The sequence below is a fragment of the Coregonus clupeaformis genome, chromosome 23, assembly GCF_020615455.1.
Source record: "Coregonus clupeaformis isolate EN_2021a chromosome 23, ASM2061545v1, whole genome shotgun sequence".
In the NCBI taxonomy this organism is placed as follows: domain Eukaryota; kingdom Metazoa; phylum Chordata; class Actinopteri; order Salmoniformes; family Salmonidae; genus Coregonus; species Coregonus clupeaformis.
The window spans coordinates 22,076,920-22,094,406 of NC_059214.1; the positions used below are offsets into that span (position 1 = coordinate 22,076,920).

Consider the following 17,487-nt stretch of genomic DNA (forward strand, 5'->3'; position numbering starts at 1 on the left):
TCTAATTTACCCTATGCTTATTGTGTAGCTCCTAGTTTTGGGGAATTATTTGTGCGTAATGACTTTTTAACATTGTATTAACTCGTGTGTTTCAAGGTTTCTTTTTCACTGCAAGGTTAATAGAAATAATGATAATATAAACAAGTGTTTTTTCACATTCATTATGTAGCTAAGATTGGGGATATTTCATTGTAGTACACTATATAGAAAAATAACACGGGCTAAACGCATTTCGGGGAGACTGAGGGGAAAACATGTAATTACAAAAACATTTGCATTTGGGCCAAGTTTTTCAGTCCAAATAGCAACGCTCAAACATCATGTGTTATTATTGTTCTCAGGGTTACACACAGGATTAATTATGCTATAGCCTACTATTCTTTTCGTGTGTGTTTGAGGGGCTAAAATATAACTTGTTACTTTTAGCGCCCCCAAAAAAAATAAAAAAAATAATAAAAATAATAATAATAATTCAGTATTGTGTTACTGTTCAACTACAAAATAACCTGGGCCTGTCGAAAGAAATGTAGATTTTTTGTGTGTAGATTTTTATCCGTGCAGTAATACTATTGATATAATGGAAAATGGGACATTGGGCCCACAATTATAGATCTAATTAGTTAGGGATTTGCTATGTTGAATGCTATACCGTTTACTTCCTTTTCACGTTCTTTTGTATTATTTAATAGGCCTATGTATTTCTAAAGTGAAAAATGTTGTAACTTCAAAATTAAACTCCTGTAGGCCTATCTTCTAGAATACTGTTGAAAGTAGGCTAGACCTAGCTCAGGCTACGGTTTCAAAATGTCTAAAGCACAAAGTAATCGCCACCTACCAAAGTGTTTTTTCCTCCAACAGCTACAAGATACACTTAAACTAGAACACTTCCTTTTGTCTGTGCAATAAAATGATTTGAGTGCCGACGTTATTGGTGATTGCTTGGTGCACATCGTCTCAGACCGCAGACGGTCAAAGCCAGCAGAGATGTTTTGTACTTGGCAGTGCAAAGCCTTCCTGCAGCCAATCATGCTGATGACGCTTCTATTTTTTATTTATATTTTGGAAGATCTTATCCGAAGAACCACTAATTACATATGTAAGAGGAAAATTAAGGCTTATGGATTTGGGGCGAACAACCAGGTAAAGAATTTCCATGTATCCCTTTGTCAGGCCTGGATATGTTTCTGAAATCGGAAAATACAAAAAATATGAATGCTCAGAGACAATATAGGGCCTGGAAATATAATGGAAGTGAGTCAAAATGTAGTTGATACTAAAATCAGAAAAGTCTAACTATTTCCCCCACATAGTCCTAATCCTTCTTTATAATTAACTTTGGTCTTTATATGTCTCTCTTTCTTGTTTTCGTTCTTTTCATGTTTTTATTTTCTACCTTTCACCTTTTCTCTGCTTTTGGTAGCCTATGTGGATAATGAAATAGAATTTGAGATTAGTCTTGTGAAGACTAATGTTTTGGTGCATTTTGTGCATTCGTTTGTATTGTTGAGGCACGAGCGTTAAAAATGTACTTTTGTTTTAATAATCCGTCCAAGTTATTACGCGCGTAACTTGTGCGTAATTACAGGCTAATGTTAAACTTGTGAGTATAGATTTGGATACGAAATAGACTGTGCATGAGGGAACATTCTGTGCCCTTTAACTTGGACTCCAAGGGGAGGTCAACTACAATGTTGCCAGTGTAACAAGTATTTCTTAATATATATATATATATATATATATATATTCCACTACCATGATGCATAAATGGCATACTTTCATAATAGTGCGCACATATAGGGCATGCATGGCATACATACAAAGTTGTGGGTTTGCCATTCTATAACTCGAATTCTATTGCAGTAACCCATTGATGAAATATCTCAGGGATTGTTTAGTAATGTCTATTTCGCGAGGGCGAGAGCAGATCTACATAGGAGTTGCTTCTGAACCCAGGCAACCAATGAACTGTCGTGTGCGCTCACATGAGTTGCTCTAGACAGTTCTTAATGACTGATATTGATATATGGTAATTCCTTAACCGGATCACATGACACAATTACCTCAAGAATCGATAAAGATGAATTGCACGTCAGCCTACGTTTCCGATTTTTTCTCCATCGCGGGTCCTTTCCACGCGCCTATGGTGCAATAGATAGACAAAGTTTAACACACTCGAGCTGCCAATTCTATTTCGCTATAGCAATAGTGTGAAGGGGAGAGATGGCGGAGTACGATGAGCGTGGCAACTGTGCGTCAAATATGTATTTACCGAGTTGTACATATTACGTTTCGGCGCCTGATTTTTCTTCAGTCTCCTCGTTTTTACCCCAGACTACTTCGTGTCAAATAAATTTTCCTTATTCTTCCAACATAGCTCAAGTCCAACCTGTTCGAGAAGTGGCTTTCAGGGACTATGGACTCGATCACCCAAACAAATGGCATTACAGGGGCAATTACGCTTCTTACTACTCAACGGACGAGATAATGCACCGAGACTTAATCCAGTCGTCGAACAGGGCGGAAATGATATTCAAAAATGATTCCTTGTACGGCCATCACGGCGGTACGAGTTCGCCATGCAATTTCTTCACCAATGTCGGCCGAAATGGGGTTCTTCCACAAGGGTTCGATCAGTTCTTAGAGACTGTTAACTCTGAGAAGCCCAACCCTGACGACTCAAAACAAAAGACACACTCCAGTCTCCCCGGAGATGCTGCATGTAATCAACAGACTTCAGATAGGCCTACATCTGAGGAGTCTAAACGAGACCCAACTGAGGACATAGACGAAGATGATTCTTCGATATCAAACTGCGCTGTGGACAAGAACAACGGCCCAAGTAGGTACAAGCATTAAATGGGGTTATAGTAAGTCCACTACTTTGTCGGTCCGATTTTATGTGCCCCTTTATAAGCATGCAAAGGTTTTATATACCCCAATAAGATTTACTTGACTGTTGTAAAAATATTTACGATGGGAAAGCAGTTTAGGTGAGCTATACTGCAATATTTCTGATGTGTTGTGTTTTTCTGAATTAATTAAAGTTCTCTGATTCGCTTGCATGGTGTAAATTACAATGCAAGCATGTTTATTAGGCCTATTTGTTTATGACAATGAATTTACAAAGTAATAAAATAATGATATAAACAGGGAGGTAGGCAATGCTGTAATATTCGAGATAGAGGATAGCCTACATAGGCTATAAGCCTAGGCTATGTGAAGGGGTTTTCTTCGGCTGCATAATAATGGTTTACCTATAACTTCGAGAATAGCCGTGTAGGATAGACATGGACTCAAAGAAAATGTGTGCATATCTGCTTGTGTGTTTGCCTGTGTGTTTGTGGATGCATGCTGGAAGATGATCTTTTTACTCGGCTAACTTGTTAATTATATGTTCTTTAATGACTAGCATTGAACCAACTTTGATCTGAACTACATTGTACTACATATTTGTAGTAAATCAAGTGTTTGTCTTTGTTTAGGTTCTTCAAAGTCCAGAAAAAAGAGATGTCCCTACTCCAAATACCAGATCCGAGAACTTGAACGAGAATTCTTTTTCAATGTGTACATAAACAAGGAGAAGCGGCTCCAGTTGTCAAGGATGTTAAACCTGACAGATCGACAGGTGAAGATTTGGTTCCAGAACAGAAGAATGAAAGAGAAAAAGCTCAACCGGGACCGGCTTCAGTATTTCACTGGGAATCCCTTATTCTGATCTTTTGCATTTGGAGTCAATAGTTGCTAAATGCTTCACAACAGATTGAATAAAGAGTTTTGGGGGGGGGCATCTCATAATCTATCAAAACAACAGAAGGTGAAACACCGCACAGCATACTGAACATTGCAAACAGGCTGGATCTATCTATGCAAGGCTCTTGGCATCTGCCACTTAAATACTTACCTCAATGAACACATGAATCCTGTTATTTAAAATAAGATTCAAACCAGTGAAGAAATCATCCAGGAGACCTCGTCATAATGTCAATTTGTATATCATTATGCTAATTAATTATAATCTCTAGGCTATGTATGTCTTTTTTATTTATTTAAGTTTACATGGTGGCGTTTGATGGATTCGAAAATATTGCAGTAAGCAACGCGTACTTTGCGTAGAGTAATCAATCAAGTAGGCTACAATAAGTAATTTATAATAGTAGAATTGTGTATGCATTTAGTAGACGCATGTGATGTATATTGTGGTTATGTGGTATCAAAATAAAGTACACGTGGCAAATGTAGTTATGCGTTACCTCAAATAATTGCAATCACAAGGAACTAATTTTGTATAGCTCAGGATCCACATTTGGCATAGAAAAAAAGTTTGGCATAATTTCATAAAATACTCTTCTATAGGGATGCTCTTGTCAAAGCAATCTGATATTGGATATTGATATATTTGTAAATTACCAATTGCACTGGCACTAGTAGTTATATCAGTAGGCCACAGGACTATACAGCTAATATCCTGTTATTGTAGCCATCCAGTAGCGCCTCTTACTCGCTTCAACTTCAACATTTAGACTAGACCTTTTCTTCCCTTTATTTTGTCTTACACTTAGGCGGTTTGCTAAACCTTGAACCGTCTAGACAGTATACTAAAAACTAGCTGTAAATGTCTAAATTGGGGGCTATTGGACCCTCTGGCCACTCCAAATGCGGCCCTACCACAAAATAGTCGAGAAGAATGCAGTAGGCTACTGTTTACTTGTCAAGCCATTGAGTTTAAAGGAAAGCTAAATGTGTATGACCAAAATGATCTATATCTTTATATAGGCCTTTATAGTATATATTTTTCATATTTAACTTAAATTGGCAAGACCGTAAAAGCGAAGAAAACCCATACGTACAAGGCCTATGATTTGATTTGGCTCCTTAAAAAAAAAGTGGTGTATTTATTGTAATTTTTTCAATGATTAGTATCAAATAGCCTATTGTTAATTGAATTAACAAATGTTCTTTCCTCCCTTTGAATTTCCCGTATAACGTCAATGTCGTCACCTCTCACCTTTTTGAATAAGTAGGCTATAGGCGCCTTTTGGCTGATCTCTTGAGAAACGACACCTTCTGAATGATATCTGCATTGCAGCAGGATTCCAATATGGCTCCGAAGCACTGAGTTTTCCTGTATGAAAAGCAAGCAGATACAGGGATACAATTTCTTGTTTGAAGTCGATACCTGTCTTCTATATATTAACCAATTAAGATGTTGCATTACATTTTGCCTAATGCAATATTCATAAAATCATGCGCAATCTTCTGATGTGGTAGCATTACGCACGACTTTTACAGTCTTACAAGAGTATAATATAGTTTAGCTTAATTAACAACATTGAAACCAAAAATATTTGTCATAATCAATGGTTTAATTCGAATCCACGGATAGGTCCCTCGTGTATTAGAATTTAACAAAGCAAGGCAGTGCACTGCAGTGTACTAATAGTGAACCAGTCAACCATGTGTCATCCTAAATAAGCCTAAATATTTCTGTGACCAATGCTTTTTCACTTTTAGCATTGGGCATTGATTTTCTTTTCGCTGAAAAATGTAAGCCTAGGAGGTCTAATAGGCATGACATGTTGGACATGTTAGTGTATCTGATCATTCAAATTGTATTCCTAGCTGTAGGAAATCAGTCACAAACACACACATATCAGTCAGTCTTTTGATTGGCATGTTTTATTTGGGTTTTGGTTCAAGAAATAGGCCTAGTTGGGAAAAAACGTTGTGCAGACATGGTGACTGCTCGTTCCTATTCTAACCACACGAGGGCAGACGTGTAGCAAGTTTCGGTCCGAGTTTGTTCATGAAAACACACATAGGTTGAATTACAGCTGTGGTCTGGAATATTATTGAAAGGCTGGTAATGTTCTTGTTTGTGGTTTGATGAGAGAATGTACCATACGTTCGGTGATCTGACTTTCTTTTTTGACTTTGCTTCCTTCAGGTAAACGTTGGAAAATAGCTTATTTAAAAAATATAAGCAAACAGACTTTGTTTCGTTCATGCATTCCATGCATTGCAATCAAAGGGGCACCATCACTGTTCCTAACGCCACCATTTTAAAGTGGATTAAACAGTAGCTTTAACTATGTGGATTTGTGTATCATAGGCCTATAGAAGACACCAAATCCAGCTTAACCCTGGTATATATTGGACATGACTTGAAATATTACTGTGTTAAACTTAATTTCCATTCCAATCAAACCCTAAAGTAATGAAATAATTGTTGATAAATTATGGAATAAGGCCATGACCTATCTGGATTCCTCAATCAACCCTGGTTAGACTTAAATTGTCGTGTGCATTACCGATGCATTAAACTAGGTATTTTGATTTGGACGACAATTAGGCCTTGTCTAATAAATATGTTGTCTAATAATTTCAACCGATGTTCCCTGATAGGGTAAAATGTTTTAAAATGGGATGTCTAAACCTAAAATGTTGAATAGACCATGGGTTTGCATTTTACTGAATTATTTGCTCAAGCATTTCACATAATTATTTGCTTAATTGTTAAATACACTATAATCACCGCCAGAACACCTGGATGGTTTTGATGTTGTATTCCTGAAGTTAAAAACAACACATTGCACACTGGTGAATTCGTAACGTGTCCTAAAACGTGAGGTTTTCATTTTCTTCGTTTAATAGACGCATATTGTATGTCTGCATTTTTTGCGTAATTGACCATTTGGCATGTATATCCGTATAGGCCTTTTATAACTTTAGAAATATTTTGGAGAGCAAATTCTATTTTAGGCTATTGTCCATTTAGACATGTATTGAAGTAGCCTACACCTATATATCGTAAAAACGAATTAATTCCTTATATTGTCATCTTTCTCCCTGTTCTTTCAGTCGAGCTTATACGTTAGATTTCTCAAATGTTTATTTGAATTATCTTCGTATTAGTGTTGACCTGAAGCATTGTTTTGGCCTACAACCTTGAAGGTTAAGTTTCAGATGTAGGGATATGCTGTTGTTGGATGTCCTTGGATGTGCGCTTACGCTCTCATTGTTGAAAAAAAAAACTATGCCATCCCTACATGTGCATGTATTTGGGTTAAATAACAGGTATGTAGGCTATTATAGGTTCATTTATAAAAAATCGATGCTTAAATTGAAAGAAACATCATGTAACAAATATACATAGGCTACATATAAATATATAGCATATTAGATATAGGCTATAGTCTGATATTTTCCTCCCATCGTTATTTTGTTTAGTAATCTACGTGCACAAACTTGGCTCATTTAGGTAGGCCTATTCAGCGTTTAATTAATTACATGCTCTTAATAAAATTAGTAGTCTTTTTCAGCAAATCATCTGTTTTTGTATGCTTGTTGGTTTGTCAATTCATTATTATTTCTCTGGGTAAAAAATCCACATAGTCTACCTATTTGAAAACGTAGACCTGTTAAACCGATGTGAGATGCTGAATTGAGAATAGGCGTGTGTTTAGCGCTGTAGTTTATTATTATTAAATGCCTTAGTTTCCCAGTCCGTCATATAGGTCACAAATGCCTTAGTTTCCCAGTCCGTCATATAGGTCACAAAGAAACTAACTGCGTCATACCCTGAGCAGGCATTCAAAGGTTATTAAAATTGTTTTGAAAAATTAGAACCGGTTAATCGATATCACCTATGTGTAGGCTTTCCTTGTATTTTTATTTTTAGAGAATAATATCCTACTTAAGCCAGACGCTGTTTAATTAAGAATCCAATTACAAAAAAAAGATATAGGCCTATAATAGCCATATTTGGTTTTAATTTAGGTTGTAATTGTTTAATTACCTCCTGTAAATGTATTATTCTTTTCAGTTAGGCTTAGATTTCGATCACTACACCGTGATTATTTTAGTTAATGTCAAAGCATTGGCTTTAGTGGTTCTATAGCCTATAAAAGTGAGTAGATTACCTATCAGTCGTGAACTTAAATTGTGTGAAGGGTTTTTAAAGGTGTCAAGGTAAGGGCATTGGAGCTTGATGCAACTGTAAATTATTTTCAGGTTAAGACCATGCACATCAGCTTTGATTTTGTTTCATGCCAAGCAAAGACAACAGGCTAAATGTTCAAGATGTCCTTTGTCAGTCTTGGAATCAATTTCAAGTCCGTGTTCTAGGTGTCGCTGTTGACCACGTCTGCCTCCCAGTCATGAGTCAATTCGTCCATGTGATGGGAAAAGAAGCTGCGTCTCAAGGCCATTTTCAAATTTCATTGGTGAGCTTGTCATGTGGTAGAGAGGCATCCTGAGCAACACGGAGATTTTTGTGCTAGTTATGTCAGCCTACAAAGGACATCTCTCTCCTTTTTAAAACTTCTCCAAAATGTCCTTTCCCAACAGCTCTCCTGCTGCGAATACTTTTTTAGTTGATTCGTTGATTGGCGCTTGCAGAACAGACAGCTTTTACTCCAGCAGCAACATGTACATGCCGTCCGGTGCAGAAATGGGAACTTATGGAATGCAAACCTGTGGACTCCTGCCGTCTCTCGGTAAACGAGGGGACGTCAACCACCAAAATATGGGCATGAATGTCCACTCTTACATACCTCAAATTGATAACTGGACAGATCCGAATAGATCTTGCAGAATAGAGCAACCATCCAACCAGATGCCCAATTGCACATTTTCACAAAACATTAAGGAGGAGAGTAATTACTGCATGTATTCAGACAAGATAGCAAAGATCAACTCGTCCGATGTCCCAGTATATTCTAATATAATCCCCGAATCTTGTTCAGTTGATGGCCCCGAGATCCCTGTTCCGGGCTATTTCAGACTGAGCCAAACTTACGCGAGTGGGAAACACCAGGACTATGGCCACGAGATGACGAGTCCAAACACCACATTGATGCAGCTCAACAGAGTTACTCCCAAACCGCAGTTGTCTTCCTTTGTCGAAGTGGAAAAGAAAACGGCTGATATACCGCATAACCAGGAGATCAGCAGGACTCCCATCCCCGCGGAAAGCCCGGATCCAAAGTCGAGCGCGCAGGAGGAGAATAATTGCTCCACTGAAGCTTCAGTCTCCAGCCCAGAGTTGCCACAGAAGGAAGCGAAAGGTAGGTACAATAAAAGGATGAATCGTGTCATGGTGTAATATGAACGGTCCAGCATCATAAAAGCCAATATAAAACACAAACAGCCCTAAAGTCGTAATGTTTAATGAGAGCCTTACTCAGGTTGCAGTAAAATGCTCCAGGAAACTGTTCGACCCGCACATGTTTGCATTGAGGTCTGTTCTCTTCTATATTTAGGCTTTCTTAATTGATGTTTTTCTTTGTTGATTGTAGCCTAACAGAACATTCCGTTTTATCTTTGGGAAAATGTTATTTATTGATTTATTTAAGTGTAATCCATATTATCAACATCTAGTAGACATAAGGCTGGTAGTCTGTTATGGATCTTCATCCTGAGTGTTGTGATTATCAATTTCCTCCGAAATTATAATACAGAAATACTCTAGGCTCAAACAAATGCGTATTTTAGTTGATTTCATTAGTATGCCTAATATGCATGTCAAATATTACTTTGGTCTAAAAGCTTAGTCTTGTAATTTAGAGCAGGTGTTGTTAGTTATAGCCTACAGCCTGCAATATTCCAACACTTGATCCAAACGAGAGTAGCAGATTACGACTACCAACCAATAATATTCATATAGGCTAAAACTATATCAATATAATTGAAGCATTCTATCATTCTGACCAGAGCTGGGTGACTAGTGAAAACATATTTGTGATAGTTTCATATTTTGCCATGTTAAAACATTTGTTGGTTTGATTCCATTTCAGACAGCAAAACTGACCTTCCAACGAGCAATTGGTTGACTGCAAAAAGTGGAAGGAAGAAAAGATGCCCCTACACAAAGCACCAGACGCTGGAATTGGAAAAGGAGTTTTTATTCAACATGTACCTGACTCGAGAGCGCCGTCTAGAGATCAGTAAAGGCGTCAACCTCACCGACAGGCAAGTCAAGATCTGGTTCCAAAACCGCAGGATGAAGCTCAAGAAAATGAGCAGGGAAAACCGAATTCGGGAACTTACCTCAAATCTCACCTTTTCGTGAGCATGCTTACAAATGCTTGTTTTATTGTCCCTTTCCTCTCTCTTCAAAGTAGTGCTGTGGCAGCATTGGACTTGTTTTTTTTTTTTTCAATGAAACTGTGACTGTAATTGCTATTTTTGTCTTATTTACATGTTCTTATTTACATGGTGACGCATTGTGTATTTTGAATGTTTCATCACAGGGTACAGTAGGCTAGGTCTTAAATTATTAAAATATAGAAGGTATTCATTATTGGACTGTTTGGTTTGATTGAGTCTAAGGAAGATGTCACAGTGACTTGTTTGTAAGATCATTTTTTTCGGACATGAAAGCACATTTATTTATAGTGGTTGAATAGATAAACATTCGTTCAGAGTTAAGCGCAAACCCTTTGCTGAATCGTAAGTAATCTTATAAACGTTTCTGTATTATAAATGTGGTGAGCAATGTTAATGAGTGTAAATCTTATGCATGTTTGTGGCATGTATCATGCAATAAATTGATTGTCAAACGTCATTTCTTATTTCAGTGTTTTGTTTTGTAGTAGGCCAAGGCAGATGTGTAAAAAATAAATTAAAGAAACTAGAGCACTATTTCTGGAATGTGTAGGCTATAGGACCTAACGTCCTTTCAGTTACGTTAAAATTAATAGGAACTGGTCCGTAGCTTCAAATTGTTATCGTGCTTGAATCAAAGTAAAAGAAAAACAAGTCTAATAACGATATAAGTATTTTATCTTTAGACGTATGTGCAGGGTCGCAATATGAATTTCAGAAGCATCTCAATTTTAGCATTAGGCTGCACTCAACATAATTCGCCCGGCTATTTTCAAATTAGTTTATAGTTCTAAAGTTATTATCTATTGAATCATTTTTAAATTATTGTATTTATCATGAATTAATGATTAGGACTATTGTCAATTAGCTTTCAGCAACTTGACTGTAATGAAAAATAAATGTTAGCCTATAAAGTTAAGTTATTTTAGCTTTTTATTGTGAATAAGGTATCCAATTGGCGTTCGTGGACTGTAAAACGTATTCAAATACACAAAATACACACTTGTACTTCTATTCAAAAACACAAAAATAAGACTCATATCCAATCATGCCCTATATAGCTATGTAGCTAACATGTTATGATATTTACACGGATCTGGGAAGGTTCCTAATCGACCTACAAAAACAGCCATTGGCGTCCGGATATAGGCTACTATAAAGGAGCTACACTCTTAGAAAACGGGTTAATTAGGGTTCCAAAAAAGGTTCTATATAGAACAATTTATTCTAAGCGTGTAGAGGGATAGGCCTATAACAATAGCCTATTTAAATAGCCTTTATTGATCAAAACAGTTATGCCTCCATACCACCTAAATATAAGGCTCTGATCATATATATAGCCTACAATAATGTTTACTTCTGGTTAAAACAATAATAATTTAAATAAAATACTGGCGCAACATTCTGTCATGATTCAAAGTGTTGCTTATGTTGATGTAGTTAAACGTCATGAGATGATTTGTTTTGTTTTGTAGGCTTATAATAGCATGCTGGTTTGCCCCGTAGTAGACTTGTCTTCAGCCACAGTGTACAGTCCAACCCAAGTTTATAGCTCTTTATCTGTGTAGACTATTTGAACTCGGCACTCCTATTTTCCGCTTTCCTCTGCCTCTCTTTTACGCACGCATCACCCGCTGATGTCCAGACGAATGAAGGCTGAAACACACACACACAACACCACCACCACCAACAACAACAACAACGATTGTATGATTTTATTTATCAATGGCCTTGGCCGCATCATTCGTTTGGTAACACTTTAATTAAAGCATCCAGGTATAGACTAGTGCTCTATAACTTGTTATAAACATATACGAACCCTTATAATGTCTTATAACAAGACCTATACTATGCTATGTCTCTCGAGCTAACGCTGACGAAGCGGGTCCCTATAGCGTGTATGGACCTAATGATGTTCAAGCACAAATTCATTGGCAGCTCACCGCCGTGTTGTGCTGTTCCTTCTTTCTCCTTGTTTTTGCTCCATCCTGACCATGTATTTAAAATAAATCGGTTTATGGATTTTATTTACATTTCTAGGCCTATTCATTGCTGACTTGTGTCTTGATGTGAGTTTGCAAAAGTAGGCTACTTCCAATGCTCTTGTAGTGAGTGGTCAACTAATAGCCTAATCAAGAAGTCATGTGTTCTCAAAAGTAAGAAAACCTAAAAAGGCCCTCTTAAATCTAGATTTTTTTGACATCACTGCACAGATCCACTTTGTTGCGCCATGAGTCCGTTTTATTAAGGGCACATTAATGTATAATCAAACGCACCTCATAAAGATTTTATTGATCATAAAAACATTAGGCCTATGCCTCTCCTCTAGATAAATACAATTAGTATACAAATAATACTTCCTGATTCAAACTTACAAGACCAACCAAACTAGTGAAAGTGACTCCTCATTGAATAAAAACGAACAATTCCAAAACAGAGTCGGTGCGGAAATGGTGTCTCGTTATTTTACAGCATGTTATTACATTTATTTTACGAGGACTTACAACTCAGAAGTCTATAAAATGTTTTACAAGCATTGAGTGTATGACATACCTTATGACGATATCTTGTAAGAGTTTACATGCATAATATGCTATGGCATCAATGTTGAGTGGTGGTTGTGAAATAAATGTGTGTATTAATCTGTTGACGTAAAAAAAAAATAGTCCGGCACCACCCTCAACCGTATGCACATTCAAAATGCCCAGGAACACAGAATTTCTTAAAGTTTTGCATTTGTTCTCCTTAAACATTCGGTTTTATTAGCACTCTTGAATAAATAGCCAAATTAAATTTAGGCCTACCGTTACCAGCGGACTGATTTACTCACTGTATTGGTAAATATGATCACGTGATTCATGTAACCAATCCCTGAAGATGAAGCCAGCAAAAATACTATGATTGTTCAGAGGGAAGGTTTCCGTAACAGTGTAACCTTTTATATGACTACGAAGGGATCCAAATATGTCGACCAGTAGCACTCTAAGTAACTATTATGTGGACTCTATAATGGGGCATGAAGTGGAGGATGTGTACGGGGCGCGCTTTGTCCAGGGTCCGCACACTACGACCTCAAGGCCATCAGGTGTTGGGGACAATGCAGATTTTTCCTCCTGCAGTTTTGCACCCAAGTCAGCCGTTTTCCCAGGGTCTTGGTCCTCGGTTCACCCGCAGTCCACTGCCGCAGTGTCAGGGATTTACCATCCTTACGTCCACCAGTCCCATCTCTCCGCAGCAGACAGCAGATATGTTCGGTCCTGGATAGACCCCATTTCTAACGTTTCTTTCTCCAGCTTTCACTCTAACAGTCGGCATTATGGAACAAATGGAACCAAGCCCGAAAGTTTACCACTGAAAAGGACTGAGAGTGCCACTTTTGAGACAGAGACTCCGGTGGTCGCCCCTGGCCCTGATTACGCATGTGGAGTATCCGAATGCCCGGGAAAAGTAACCAAAGAGAGCGTTGGCAGTGATATGTCGAGTCACAGCGAGCCTAAAGAAGAGAAACAACAACAACAACTTGACCCAAGTAAGTAAACGGAATTGCCCCCTGATTTACAACCTTAAGAACTGTAGGAGCTGGGTGTGTAAAACTGGAGGTTTTACTAACCTATAAAAGTGTCTAGCTCATAACCACGGGCCGAAAAAAACTACCCACGGCTGTAAAGTGGGTATTTAACACAAAAGTGAGATAATAATTCCATCCACAAATTCAGTCTTTTGTACAAGTATACAGTAATTAATTAAATTCCGATGCTTGTATTTTCCATGTTCCTAGTTTCTGTTTATTTCGTTTTCCTGCTAATTCTCATGTGAGTTTCAACTTTGTCCTCTCTCTTCTCCAGACAACCCTGCAGCAAACTGGATTCATGCACGTTCAACAAGGAAGAAGCGATGTCCATACACAAAATATCAGACACTAGAACTGGAAAAAGAATTCCTCTTCAACATGTATTTGACACGAGATCGACGATACGAAGTTGCTCGAATTCTCAATTTAACTGAAAGGCAGGTCAAAATCTGGTTCCAGAACAGAAGAATGAAAATGAAAAAAATGAACAGAGAGAGGGGCAGTAAGGATCACTTATAACTAGATTGGATGTAGTCCCTCGCCCTTTTGATGTATCATATTGTTGTGATTACTTAGAATAAAACTTTAGTTGGAGCTTAGGCTATGCATTTTTGTGTTGACATATCAAATGGAAAGGTTGACTCAGCATGCCCGGAAATATGCTTTCTTTCTTTTTTGTTTTAATCAAAGTAAATGTTCAGTCTTAAATGAATTACTTTATTGATTAACCAGAGCTCGAGTATTTATGCCTAATATGAGACCAGGGAATATGCTTGCGTATATAGTTTTCATAGTCATGTAGCCTTTTAGAAAAATCAAATGTTTTCAGACGTTGCATTTATGCTTATATTTCAGTGAAAGAATCATCACCCAAATTGGAAATTATTTAACTTACTAACAATGTAGAGGCCGACTGATTATGTTTGTCCAACTAGGACTAGAACTTAAAACTAAAGGGTCATGTTTTTGAGTATTTATGATATTTTCATCGTGTTTTTTCTGAGGTTGCTAGTTTTGAAAATAAACAAGATATAGGGCGTAGCCTTAATCGTTACATAGGCTAATATTCCTGCATTTTTACAATACAATTCCGGCTGTATTTAACCATTAAGTTTTTCTTACATCAGCTCTTCTGCTCAGTGGTTTTGCTGTGGTTGTCCCTGTATAGACATGCTTGTTATTAGCCTAGCTACGTTGTATTTGAAAATTTATATATATATATATATATATATATATATATTTGAGATGCATTGCTGTATATAGTTATTCCTGACGCTGTGAACACCAATTCAACAACGTGTATTAGCCTACTCTTAATATAAAGCTATAGGGTAGTGTAGGCCCCATCGCATCAATGCAGTAGTTTGTAAGAATTGAGAGGGAGGACTAATAACGCCCAATTGCAAACGTAATTAGATGGGGTGATGAGGGAAGACGTAGGATTAATGAGAAAGTTTCTTTCACTTAAATACATTTATTTTGATGAATCTGTATGAGCCTAGAGATTGAATGATTGGACATTTGGTTGTCTTTTTTTAAGGTCAGCAGAATGAAACATCTAAAGGTGCCACTTGGTGTGGTGAACTACCATTTCAGAATTGTTTTCCTAGTTTGAATTTGGCATACAAGGTGGTTGGATTTCAATTGAAAAGTAGGAGAATGAACATTGTTTAAAGAGACTAGTAATAAAGAATTTATGATTGGGAGAGGTGTTGCACGGATTTCCAATTTATTGTCCAACCTGTACATATAATTGCTTTAAAGCAGGAAGAAACGTGGTCCAATAAAGCCATATAGATGGCTAGACGTCTGGTCTAAATGAGTTTATGAGCCAGGGCAATAATTGCACTCTCCTTTGAAACACTCTTACTTGGGTGTTTGAGTCTGTTGCTGACTAACAAAAATGCAGACATTTTTTTCTACAGGGTGTCTGGTCGATAAATTGTCTGTCTTCGTGACTGAGAGGAAATCAGACCCCCTAATGTATAGAAAGTAACGTTTATTCATCAACTGCATTTCCTATTGAGAGGGCGAAACTTCACTTTGACTGCTGCTTAAAAAGCCGTTTACAGCAGTGGATCTATTGGCACTGCAAGGGTGGATTTAAACCCTGTTTCTGAAATGCCATGAAATGTGACATGTAATTTCTGTTCTGTGTAAAAAAAAAAAAAGCCCTGCGTTTTATGTGAAAAAAAGCTAACATTGTTTATCAGGGGGTGTTTAAATATCTGAGAATATAGTTGGATTTTAATGCGTAACGTAATCACTTTGGTTACTTTGATGAAAATAAATGATGATGATCGAGGCATATTAATTCCCCCTATTCTCCAAGCATTGCTAAAGTAGTCTACTAGATAGTATTATTGGTTAATGAAGAGACACAATTTATTCTATACTAGGGGGAGCATTTTGTTGATAATCAAGAGCGCTAGAGGGCGACGTTGTTCTACACAAGACTACATCTCAATAGTGATCGAGGCCCGGGTATAGGCCCTAAATGTTTGTTTCAAATATAATATTCAATTAATTCATAAAAACATATTTTCTAAACATTGGAGGCTTTGTTAGATCGCTTTTATGGTAGACAGAATATAGGCCTATAGGCCTACATCAAATAACACATTGAGGGCTGTAGTAGCAATTTCAGATTCGGCGACAATTCTCCTTTAGTCTTTTTATTTTAACCATTAAATATAATGACTAAGAGCGTAATTAGCCTATAGGCATATCTATTGATAACAGAAAACAATGAAAATATGCTTTTATATTAGAGCAATGGGTGTAATATGTTGTAATGAATGATTTAAGTTACTGTGATTATGAAGAGGATTATTATTAATTACGATTATTTATTTGTTTATTTGTATTAGTTTATTTATTGTTTCACCTAGGCCTATCAGAAATGTCCTTGAAATGTAGGCGAAGACAAATGGAAAGGAAAGGATAGGCCTACATATACGAAAATATTGGAAATGTTTTCCTTCATGGGACAACTCTGAATTCACTCCACTTTTATTTTGGGGGGTTTTCAGCCTCATCCACTGATGTTAACTACTGTACATATAATTATAGTATTTTTTGCTCCTACGGTGTGCCGTTGTATCATAACATATCTGTTGACCTTGCCTGTTGTAATTTTATTTTCTGCGCTATTTTGGGGACAAAGTAATCTATGAGTCTCATTAATTACAAACATATAAATAATATATACCCCAGCACAAGTCGGCCTATAGCAAAACGTTCACCAGTCCCCTGGTTCCTTTCATGCTTTGGGATCAAAAGAAACGACAAATGTGTCTTTAGGTGTGCTTGATCAATGTTCAGCAGTCGACCGTTTACTGACTTCTGGAATTTAAAAAACTAGGCCAACCATAAGACTATTGGATAACAAAACTAGCCTACTCCAGTCACCATTGAATCGATGGAATTGTCCTTAAAATTAGGCAGAAATGTGTTGTTATTTCGAGCCTTTTTATTGCCATTGGGCCTACAAACAGAAAAGGCATTTCTTGCAGCTTACGATTCAGCCTTTCCACAAGCTTGTCTGCTGGGTCTGTAGCAGCAGTCTGCATCAAGTCCAATAATGTTATAATCATGCAAAGCAGCGCGCAAGTTATCAACCGAATCCTTGTGGAATTACGAGTCATAGCGACTGCTCTAAATTTCACAAATACGATAACTTACAGAGACAGCAGGCCTGTGCGACACCGCAAGAGACCGAGCTGCTACAATACCCTGACTATAAATCGTCCGGTGGTAATACTGGCGAACTACCAGAGCGCCTAAATGAAAGCCCATCTCTTCCACAGACC

At 37.3% G+C, this 17,487-nt stretch overlaps 3 protein-coding genes across 3 annotated transcripts; all 3 read left to right on the forward strand.

Moving 5' to 3' along the window:
• The first annotated feature begins 1,995 nt into the window (after window positions 1-1,995).
• hoxd11a (homeobox D11a) lies at window positions 1,996-4,321 on the forward strand. The gene is made up of 2 exons (XM_041843518.2): window positions 1,996-2,839; window positions 3,483-4,321. The coding sequence occupies exons 1-2, from the start codon at window positions 2,221-2,223 to the stop codon at window positions 3,713-3,715; spliced, it is 852 nt and encodes a 283-aa protein (XP_041699452.2). The 5' UTR covers window positions 1,996-2,220; the 3' UTR covers window positions 3,716-4,321.
• A 555-nt stretch (window positions 4,322-4,876) lies between these two features.
• Window positions 4,877-10,564, forward strand: hoxd10a (homeobox D10a). The gene is made up of 2 exons (XM_041844297.2): window positions 4,877-9,065; window positions 9,795-10,564. The coding sequence occupies exons 1-2, from the start codon at window positions 8,330-8,332 to the stop codon at window positions 10,067-10,069; spliced, it is 1,011 nt and encodes a 336-aa protein (XP_041700231.1). The 5' UTR covers window positions 4,877-8,329; the 3' UTR covers window positions 10,070-10,564.
• A 1,872-nt stretch (window positions 10,565-12,436) lies between these two features.
• Window positions 12,437-15,383, forward strand: hoxd9a (homeobox D9a). The gene is made up of 2 exons (XM_041844296.2): window positions 12,437-13,633; window positions 13,950-15,383. The coding sequence occupies exons 1-2, from the start codon at window positions 13,069-13,071 to the stop codon at window positions 14,192-14,194; spliced, it is 810 nt and encodes a 269-aa protein (XP_041700230.1). The 5' UTR covers window positions 12,437-13,068; the 3' UTR covers window positions 14,195-15,383.
• The last annotated feature ends 2,104 nt before the right edge of the window (window positions 15,384-17,487 follow it).

Coding starts and splice junctions, on each gene's coding strand:
- hoxd11a (XM_041843518.2), top strand. CDS start 2,221: ATGGCGGAGTACGATGAGCGTGGCAACTGTGCGTCAAATATGTATTTA. Junction 2,840..3,482: donor GGACAAGAACAACGGCCCAA/GTAGGTACAAGC, acceptor GTCTTTGTTTAG/GTTCTTCAAAGTCCAGAAAA.
- hoxd10a (XM_041844297.2), top strand. CDS start 8,330: ATGTCCTTTCCCAACAGCTCTCCTGCTGCGAATACTTTTTTAGTTGAT. Junction 9,066..9,794: donor GCCACAGAAGGAAGCGAAAG/GTAGGTACAATA, acceptor ATTCCATTTCAG/ACAGCAAAACTGACCTTCCA.
- hoxd9a (XM_041844296.2), top strand. CDS start 13,069: ATGTCGACCAGTAGCACTCTAAGTAACTATTATGTGGACTCTATAATG. Junction 13,634..13,949: donor ACAACAACAACTTGACCCAA/GTAAGTAAACGG, acceptor TCTCTTCTCCAG/ACAACCCTGCAGCAAACTGG.